The following is an 11,308-nucleotide window of genomic DNA, read 5'->3' as shown; positions in this document are numbered from 1 at the left end:
CGTCCATGTCATATATAATATTAATAAATTATGTTACACACGCAACACGTATTTCTCAGCCACTAGTGTACATGTATACATTATAATGATGTTGCATGTTCTATTTTATGTTGCATATACCATATTCGTCTAAATAATATATAGATGTTTCATTTTTTTCGAGTGTCTCTAATATATAGTTCCGTTTCTATATTTAATAGAATATTTCTAGTTTTTTTAAATATATTCTCATTAACTAAATCTTGAAAAACTTAATTACTGTTATAAATCATAATAGAAATAGAGAGATGTGTAGAAAAAATTCATGAGAGAAGAGAGAATTCATATTAGTCAATACTCAGGTGCAATTTTCATTGACTCAATCACCCCTATTTATAGGGAAAGATTACAAGATATAAATCTGTACAAATATTATATTTATATATTTATCTTGATCACATATTAAATAAGATAATAATCTATAATAATAATATATTTATAACACTCCTCCTTAGATGATTATAAGCAATCAATTTTTCAAAATCTCCATTTGGCAAGATTGATGTTCGGGAACTTCATCGGGACTCAAATGTAGTCTCGTCAAAATCTTGACAGTAAAACCCCGTGGAAAAAATCTGAACGAAGGAAAAAGAGTACAGCAACATATACTTTATTTTGATGTCTTCCCGACGATAGATGCGCCTCGTTAAAACCTTATCAGGAAAAACCCAATGGGACAAAATCCTAATGAAGGAAAAAGAGTACGACATCTCGTGATACTTGTTAATTGCCTCATTAAAAACCTTGTTATGAAAAACCACGTGGGAAAAATCATAGACAAGGGAAAAAGAGTACAACTTTGATTGATACCTCTCTTGCAAACATCACTTTCAATTATTAACTCTTAATATTTCAATCTTATACACTGGTTTGCCAAAAATTGATTCAGATGCTGATTTTGCCATATATATGGTACTTAAAGACCAAATATATTTTCTTCTTCTTCAAGTTGGCAAAAATAATATTTTGAGTATCGAATCCTTCGAGGATGTTTCTATATGTATCACCATCAAATTAGTGTATCCACGATAAGTGCAAATATTTTTTCATAATCCGCTTGAAATACTTTGAGAAACTTTGCTAATATTTGCTCATATTTTCACATATCATTGCTATTGAAAGTTAAACAAATTGTAGTTCAAAATAATCATCATTTTGCGTAATAGCAAAACACACGAATGATTATATCATTTCGATCCCAAATAATTTGTGAAATCTCATATACTTGTTATTCTTCATGAATAACATAATCCAAATTGGATTCATTGAAATAATTGGTCGTTCACGCGTCTAGCGTCCTTTTTCATTTACTTGCAAGTAATATAAGATATGGTCCTGCAGGACATTAATTTATTTCATAACGACCGGCCTCCGTTATTTCTGTCACTTTGAGATTGTAGCGACCCAACCCGGATACACTACCTAATCAGAGTTAAGAACATAATTAAGCATGCATTAAAATAAATCGCTGCGGAAGACTTAAATAAAAGCAGACCGACGGAATACAACCGGATTAAACAAATTTGATTATACAACCCAATCGAATAAATAAGCCTAAAGGCAAAACCTACAGCTAATCTTGCTGTCTCCACTGGTCACTGGCTACTCCAAGCTCCTGGTGCTCAGTCCTGCACCTACACTTGCCCCGTCGAATGGGGTGTCCAGATACACAGAAAAGGCTGGACGCGAGCTCTAAGCTCAATACGAAAGCACGGGTAAAATATACAAATATGATGCATGCAAATGACAGGGTATCCGTATCTGGGATAACTGTATACAACTGCTCAGTAATGGCACCTAGGACATGAGTGGTACAACCCGGGGAGCAAATCCTGTGTACACTGCTCATTCCCAATGGAAGTAAATCGTGTCTTTCAGATGCCAGTGCCGGCTAACCCGTCGGTCGCGGGGCGCTCGACATCAATCGTCCGAACAGGGCTGAGCGGCCCTACATGGCTCGTCTCAAAAGATGGACAGGCACAATATGATATGCACATGCTGCATAATAATATGACACATAAATGCAACATATAAGCATGTAAAACCCGCTGGATATCTCAGTCAGTACTTACGTACCTTATTACAGGTAGTCCTAGCAGTCCCACTCTAGGTTTCAAGTCTATCAACAACTCTACAATGCAAATATCAATGCATCATTAATTAAGCTCTAAAAGCCTTAACTAAGCTATTGCATACTCCTAAATAATTTAAGGAGACCATAGCTATACCTGCGTCCGTCGTCAGCCCACTAATGGCGACTATCCCGCAACTAGGGGCATACCCCTGCTGCAGCTCCACAGCCTCGAGCACGGCTCCACTACACGAGCACGGCTCCACTACACGAGCACGGCTCCGCTACTATGTCAGACACTGTCTGACTATGCTAGAATATTTTTTCTACTCCAACTCTAAAATAAGAGTACCCAAAGCCCTAAAATAGAGCCACGTGGGCGAAGGAGAGGATTTCGGAATTCGCACCAAATGAGGAGCTCGGACCTCATATTTATAGAACACGTTCGAATCGTCCGAACTTGCCTTCGGAGCGTCCGAACTGCTTCGGGCCGTCCGATCATCCCATAGGATCGTCCGATCTCCGCCACGTGTCAATCCAATCGCATGCAACCAAGCACCTGTCCCGAACACTGTTCGGGTCGTCTGATCTCGCCCTTCGGGTCGTCCGAACTCAGTTTGGATGACGTCACCGATGACCTATTAATTTGGGACAGCTGGCTGTGCTATAGTTCGGATCGTCCGAATCCACTTCGGATCGTCCGAAGTCTTCAGAGCCTTCGAAGCCTGCCTCCGCCCATGTTCGGATCCTCCGAACTCATGTTCGGAGCGTCCGAACCCTTCGAACCTTACCCACCATTTCCGAGTGTCCTGAATCCATTTCTGGACTCCATTAATCCATTTGGAATTTTCTTAATCATGTTTTACTTAATCTAAACATGATTACATGATTAATTACGCATTAATCGTTAATTCTGGATACGGGTTACTACAGAGATATTCACTCATTTTCTTTAAAGGGGTTCTTCGTCACTAAAGACGATTTATATGCATTGTTCAACTTGAACATAAATGAAGCTAAATAGTATAAATGATCTTATACACAAGATTAAATAATGTATTTTTAGATTTAAACATTGAACATCTTGTTCATTTTATATTTCACTGGGATCGATATCAAAAGTATTCTTGTAGCTTTTAATTTCTCCCCTTCAATGTTGGAAACATTGTTTTACAAAAATAACAAATGAGAATTTGCGTCATTAAAATCTCATTGCTCAAGATAATTGATCATATATTATTTCCAACATATTTTCAATCCCTTCAAGAGATTATTGTGTGCATTTCTCACACAACTAATAACTTTCATTTACATAATCATTTGACATAATATATATTTCAGATATTTCCAACTATGACGCATTTATTTGCATGGTTTAGTAGTTTATTGGAGGCAAAATAAATCAACTACACCAACGTATTTATAATCATAAAATTGATATGCATATCCTCTTTTGATCAAGCTTGTCTTGAATATGTATTCTGGAAGTTTTTCTCAATACGTATTTTCGCAAACATCATGTTGCGCTTCGTTGGCCCACGTTATTTATTTATTCCAGATAATATGGGGATTCTCTAACAATTTGAGCTAATGATAGTGATATCAAATTTGATAAGCCAATAAAAATTCATAAAATCTTCTGGATCTTTGATTAATAAAGATCCATATTTATCGATCCAGGAACTTTTGGCTTGTTCATTAACAACTTTGTGCACTATCAATAGTTTTTCAATTATTTATATAATTTGAATGCTCAATTCAATCCATTATGCCAAACTCTGAAAGTATTTGTATCAATGATACTTTTGGAGCTCTTTAGCTCTTCTAGAAATATTGATTTGTAATATACTATTTAAACCAAATCAATATCTACTAGATTCAAAAATACATATACGTCATTATTGTGTATCACTATTTTATAATATCAAGCACATCATCTTTTTTCATCGTCAATCAAGCGATCTTATAGATCTTTCAAACATTCAATCAACATACGATGAAACATATGATTTGGATAGACATCAATGGTCTCCATAAACTTTTATATCTTGCTTGATAGATATCAATAAATATTTTTATGTACTTCAGGTACGATAGTGATACGAGATACCGATGTACATTTATTACAATACTTTATTGTGACGTATATCTCAATATTTTGTGCCGAATACATAACTCATATCCCGCTTCATACGAGATAACATATTCTTCCTTGAAGAATTAAACTACAGTGTATCAACTGTGTTCATTGGCACTGTCACATTCACTTAAAAGAATAGACCACTTAAAAGAATAGACCACATTAATCAGATAACTTTCATAATTGTCTTTCTTTGAACAAAATACTATAAATAAGATATTATAATAAAAAATTGAAATTGAAAAATCGGACGTACCTTTTCAAATACCTATATGCATCAAGTAAATCTTTTACCTTCAACAGTAACATTCGATCTATCACGTATATCATTTCACATTGAATTTGTATTCCTACATTTGCAAAACATGTAAGATAATAACATGTGATAACAATATTTTATCATTCATTTAAAAAGTGATAGCTTAATCAAATTTTGAAAGAGTTCAAACTTTATATCCACAATCAAAATTGAGTAATTTAAAATCCATAATCAAATTTTATAGAATAAAGATGTAACAATCCAATATATCCTTAAAATATAAAAATTCTCAAATTAATAAAATTATCATCCAATTACATATTATGCAATAACTCATGCAATATATTGATAGAATTTTAATATCTAATATATATATAATCAATAAATTAGGATTCATACTCCGAACTAAAAATACAAACATGAATCAACCAAATAATAAAATCAAATATGAATATAAGATAGAAACATGATCCATTTATGATATGATATATAATTATTATCATTGTTATTGTGATTTTACCGATAAATAAGCCACTATAAATTAGTCTAATAAATAAATAAATAAAGTGGATCAAAATTTCCATAATCAATTATCAATTAACCAATAGTAAATCATAAGCTACGTTCCACCATCACCGTTGCTCAATCAATTGAAATATTTTATTTTTCAATTGATGGTGTTGCGGTCTCACTACCGCGCTTCTATAACTTTTAATAATTAACCTATATAATTCATCATTGAATATCAAGTTACTTTTCATAAAAAGTGTGACAAATAATAGATAATGCTTCTTCTAGAGCATTAACAACGAATATATTATTTGAATCGATATCAAGTCAATATATTTTGATATATATTTCACATATATATTTAATAACCTTTTCTTATGGATATTGAAAATTTTAGATCACACATCGATATTCTTTGAGAAATTGTACCAAATTTCTCAATTCATAAGATCCTCAATAACCAAAAGGGCATTAAATTATATTTTTCGAGAATATTTTCAAATCTTGGATCTTATATTAATATTCTTCATGAATATTATCAAATATTGAATCTTTTATCAATATTTAAATATTGATATATTTTGACATGAGATCAATTTCTTCAATGATATTTGAAAATATTTGATATCATATCAGATATCAATCATGATTTTTTCACTTTCTCAATATACGAAATCACATATCACATCTTTATCATGAATCTATCCAGATTCTCAATATATTATATTATAACTAGGAATCTCTTTAGATTCTCAATATATTTGATCTTATATAAGATCTTAATCTTGAATATCTCAATATTCAATATATTATATCATGAATTCATGAATTTCTTCAAATTCTCAATATAGGCCCCGTTTGGTTTCAAAAGTCAGGCTAAAAAAGCACTTTTTTAAGCGCTTGTCAGTTAACAAGGTGTTTGGTTGACCAAAAAAGTGCTTAAATAAGCACTTTTTTAAGTCAAAATTAGAGCTTTTTTAAAAGCCAAAAATTATAGCTTTTAAAAGCACTTATTTTAAAAAATCTCTACAAAATCCAAACGGGCTCATAAATCATGTTGTGCTACTTTATAGTCATCAACATATTCATGATATTTCATGGGCACCAATATATCAATTATTTTCATTGTGCTACTTCTAGAGCACCAATGAATATCTCTCATAAATTTGAGTATTGACAACACGTTGTGCTATTCCAACAGCATCAATAAAACGAGAATTATTTTCATTCTCAGTTGGTTAAAGCATCGTGCTGATAACGTGTTATAAATCATAATAGAAATAGAGAGATGGGTAGAAAAAATTCATGAGAGAAGAGAGAATTCATATGAGTCAATACTCAGGTGCAATTTTCATTGAACTCAATCACCCCTATTTATAGGAAAAAATTACAAGATACAAATCTGTACAAATATTATCTTTACATATTTATCTTGATCATATATTAAATAAGATAATCATCTATAATAATAATATATTTATAACAATTACAACTCATTTAAATAAAAACAAAATTGAAGTTTGTCTGTAAAATTTTCTATTCTAAACCTATATATTTGAAACGAAGGTAAGTATATAAATTCATACATATATAAACAACACAAAATAAAATTACATCGGCTATGTCAAAAAAAATATAATAAAATAAAGAAAAAACTGCAATTTTTGTTTTGGATCTTTGTCACTTTGCGATTTTGGTCATCTATATTTTCATATTTCAGTTTTAGTCCTGCATGTTCTGATTTTTGGTAATTTCAGTCATTTTTCTTCGAAAATGCTAACGTGACACTATACAGGTCAACTCTAGATCAACACTGCATTGGTTCCACATCAGCTCCACATCGGAAAAAAGACTAAAATTGCCAAAAAAATAAAGATATCGAACTAAAACTGAAATCTGAAATTGTAGAGGACCGAAATCGCAAAATAACAAACATACAGGAACAAAAAAATAATTTTCCCTAAAATAAAAATACATTGGTCGTATATCCAAGTGGAAGAGTTTATGCTAACATATGAACAGTGCTCATGTGCTACATCAAGTTATTTTTATTTGTATTTCATATATTTACATAAACATTTGAAATGCAAATAAAATAGGGTAGTTGAATTAACACATGGGCACGTGGTAAGCATAGACCTTCCCTGTGCAAGTAGACTTGATTTGATCAAGTGTTGCATTAATTGCTAAAGTTCACGAATTTGACAAGTAATGTTCTCAATTTGTAATAAAGAAAACAAGGAAAATGAATTGAAAACACACCACTTCATAATTTGCTATGACCATAATTTATTTATTTATTCATGACATGACTAATACATTTATACTATATAATAAAAACTAAATTATATATATAGTTAATTAATTTCCTACACAATATATTTATTTTCCTTTTCTTTTTCCACAATTTCAACACCACTATCCGCAACCCCCACCCCTTTATACCTATACCAATGGGCACAAACAACAAAATAGCAAAAATTCAAAGCACAAAGCCCCGCCACCAAGTAGTAGAAGTAATCCAACCTCCCCTTATTCAAATCCTCCGGCAGCCAGTTCCCGGACGGCGACCCTTCCGTCATCCTATGCAACCCCGTTATCAAGAACCCGTTCAAATAACCCGCAGCCGCCATCCCGCAGAAGAAGAAAGACCCCGCAATGCTCCTCATATTCTCCGGGAACTGCTTGTAGTAGAACTCCACCTGCCCTATGGCGCTAAACCCTTCCGCGAGCCCCGCGACGCAAAGCTGCGGGACGAGCCACAAAGCCGACATGGGGGACACGTCCCCGCGGGGAGAATGCTCCAGCGGATGGCTGAGAGCCATCCCCCGCCTCTTCTGTTCGACGAAAGCCGAGACCAAGGACTCGATGATGGTCAAGAAAATGCCGAAGCCGATCCTTTGTAGGACGGTAATGCCTCCTTCTTTCTTGGTGATCTTGCGGAGGTAGGGGACGATGATGCGGTCGTAGATGGGGAGCCAGATGGTGAGGGTTAGCATGGTGAAGACGCTGTAAGTGGCGGGAGGGATTCGAAAGGCGGAGCCGGCCAGGCTTCGGTCGGATTGCATGGCTTGGAAGACGATGTACTGTTGCTTCTCGCCGACTTGGTAGAGGATGGAGGCGGCCCAGATTGGGAGCACGCGGAGGATGCACTTCACTTCTTCGATCTGTTGCATGCTGCAGAGCTGCCATGGATTGGATGGGGATCCGTTGGAATTCAGCTCGTCTTCTGCTGTCTTTACTGCTGCTTTGTCCAGAAATCTAACCACCAAATTTTGTTCGAGAAATAAATATCAGTGCTAATTTGATTCAAGTTTTGAGTGACAAAATATGAATATATATTTATATGATAAAGAACACCAATTAAGTGCAAGTCCAGTCTAATGTTAGGGTCTGTCTATGCTAGCATATAGGATGCATGCCCATATACTGCATTCAACGACCCATATTTTTTTGCATTCGAGATGTTCGCATAAACATATCAAAAATTTGTGTTCTTTTAGCTAACACATGGGCACTGCCCATGGTATGTCATGTATTTTAGTTTTTTTTTAGTTAATATCTTTCTTTTGCTGACTACTTCGTGCTAACGTATCAACAATTTGTGTTCTTATTAGACTATTTTACGAGGCAATTTTGTAAAACAAATCTTCAATATATTCGATTCGACTAGTAAAAAAAATATTATTTTATATATAAAATATATGACTTTTCTCTCCAAAAATGGATCCGGTCGATCTATCTTATGGATAAAAATATATGATATTGTATTACAGAAAAACTAATTTATCAAAACTCCTATTCGTCAAGTTGATATATACCACGAATATAATTTTATGAGAGTTTCTTACAACAGACCTACTCATTAATAAAATAAAAAGAGAAATACAGTTCAATAACGTAATAATAAATAATCAGCTAACATAATAGATACATTCAAGATATATTCCATCTTAACTATTAATTATTTATTTAGTTCCTAAAAATTGTTAAATTAGATTCCAAACCAATAATATAACTATATTTAATTTACTTTATTATCTTGTCCGTGCAGAAAGAAAGCATTAAAAAATATTATAAGTCCAAAATATGTAAATAAAATGAATAAGGAAATAATAATATATAGATGGTTGTCGAATAATCAAATAAGAATTGACAATATAATATGGCAAACATAGCAGTTGGGTCACGCAATATGATTCCTTGACACGAAGAATTGTCAAGCTATGGCTACCGCTAATATACATTTCAAGATTTATCACACAAAGATCGTTCATCAAATGGTTAAATAAATAAATATATTTTCCTCTTGCCCAAATTTCTAGTTTCCTCCAATTTTGTATAAATAATATATAGATGGGAACTTTACTAAAATGGTTATCCAAATTGGTAATTTCTGACAGGAATTTGATTTTTGTTTCTATTATGTTTAACATTGATGTGACGTCAAACACTTGATAAATATCTAATGTTAAGCGTCCAACCAAAATTTTAAAAACAATCTTTGAAAAAAAACCAAAACACAAAATTGACCAAAGTAGAGAACCAATTTGGTTATTTTCTGCACAAAAATTTGGTCTTATGAATCAATTTTACGAAATAGATATCTTATTTGACTCGATTTATAAAAAAATATAAATTTTATGTCTTAATATTATTTTTCATGTTAAATAGTGGTCAAATTAACACATCTTATGAATTTAAAACCGTGAGACCTCTAACACAAGACTACCCTCGATCTATTTTCTGAATCCATAATCCCATAGGTGAATTCATTAGTCATTACTTCATCAGTGGAGCATTTTTATATTGCACCAACCTAATTCATCAATCAAAACTTCACAATGTGGAACCAATAAATTGTAACCACCACACACCAAAATAAAAAAATAAAAAAATAAAAAAAAAATCCGAAAATGGTGGCATTAACAAAAAATATAGAACACATTACACATATGACATACCTGAATTGTTCTGTATGGGGTAGCTTTGAGTTGAGCGACTTGGGTGGCGTATAATTGAACAGGCCAATCCCCTGCTGCTGCGGCGGCTTCAGCCGTCTCTTCTTGGCGGCGACCACAAGTACCTGCGCCACGCTCGTGAACGGACTCCCCTCCGGCTTCACGATCACGTAAATGCCGGTCCCCACGAAGAACACGAAGCACGAAATCAACATAAACGCCGTGGGAATCCCCAGCCCGATACCCCAGCTCACGTCGGATTGCACGTAAACGACGAGCGTCACCGACACCATTTGCGCGAAAGACAGCGTGAAGAAGTACCAGTTGAAGAAGCTGTCGATCCCCCTCTTCCCCGCCTCTGTTTTCGGGTTGAACTGATCGGCCCCGAAGGCCAAGTTACACGGCCGGATGGAGCCCGCCCCGAGGATCATCAGCCCGAACCCGCTCAACAGGAACGCCATTTGCCACGGGCTCGGCCCGACGCAACGGACGTCTTGCGGCCCGCAATGGGGCGGATGCAGGTTCTTGACCGCAGCCGTCAGTGTTATCACCAGCAACCCCTGCGACCAAAAAGGAAAAAAAAAAAAAACGGTCGTTAATTAGTCGTCACAATACTGATCTTGGGTGTATTTGAAAATCGCGGCCGATCATGATTAGTTAAAATTAATGGGTTTAACGTGGAGTTCACTAATTTTAACCAATCATGAACCGCCACGATAACGTGGACGTCACCCACGTGACGGATAGGATCTACTCAACCAAAATCGCGTTAACACACACCAGAAAGGAAGCGACGGAGCCAAATCCGAGAGTTTTGTAGCGGCCGAAGTAAGTGTCGCTAGCGTAAGCACCGATGAGCGTGCAGAAATTGGTCGTCCCGTTGAAGACATTCAACAGAGTCGTGGCGGAGATCCGGCTCATATTAAAAACAGTCGTCAAATAAACCTGAAGATTGAACAGCATCCCGAGTGCTCCCAGCTTCTCAAATGTCTCGTTCCCTTTGTTCAATATTCGTTGTTTTTTCCAAGAACCCGATTTAGAATCATCTCCAAATAGTTGAATTCAGCAAGAAAAATTAAAAGGGTGAAAATCAAATTAAAAAATATATATTACCGATGATGAAAGGCATGGCTTTGATTCCTCTGTAGTTGATCTCTGGTTCATCTTCATCATTTGCTGTAGTTTTCTTCTCTTCCATATCCACGGCCATATTCTAGCTAGTTTTGGCACTTGATCCGATGACTCGAGTTAATACAATTTTTTGGCAAGTGGGAAACACTATTGTGACTTTAAAATTAAACAAAGAAGAGTAGTGGTGAGACTAAGGT

At 34.7% G+C, this 11,308-nt stretch overlaps 1 protein-coding gene across 1 annotated transcript; it reads right to left on the bottom strand.

Moving 5' to 3' along the window:
- Positions 1-7,287: 7,287 nt before the first annotated feature.
- LOC140860313 (protein NRT1/ PTR FAMILY 2.11-like) lies at positions 7,288-11,308 on the bottom strand. The gene is made up of 4 exons (XM_073263269.1): positions 11,094-11,308; positions 10,761-10,978; positions 9,984-10,540; positions 7,288-8,280 (listed from the first exon to the last, which is right to left on the bottom strand). Exons 1-4 carry the CDS (start codon positions 11,188-11,190, stop codon positions 7,389-7,391), a joined length of 1,764 nt encoding a protein of 587 aa, XP_073119370.1. The 5' UTR covers positions 11,191-11,308; the 3' UTR covers positions 7,288-7,388.

The sequence above is a fragment of the Henckelia pumila genome, chromosome 4, assembly GCF_033568475.1.
Source record: "Henckelia pumila isolate YLH828 chromosome 4, ASM3356847v2, whole genome shotgun sequence".
Classification (NCBI taxonomy): domain Eukaryota; kingdom Viridiplantae; phylum Streptophyta; class Magnoliopsida; order Lamiales; family Gesneriaceae; genus Henckelia; species Henckelia pumila.
The sequence above is the reverse complement of the archived record's forward strand: the minus strand, read 5'-3'. Positions and strand labels throughout refer to the sequence as shown.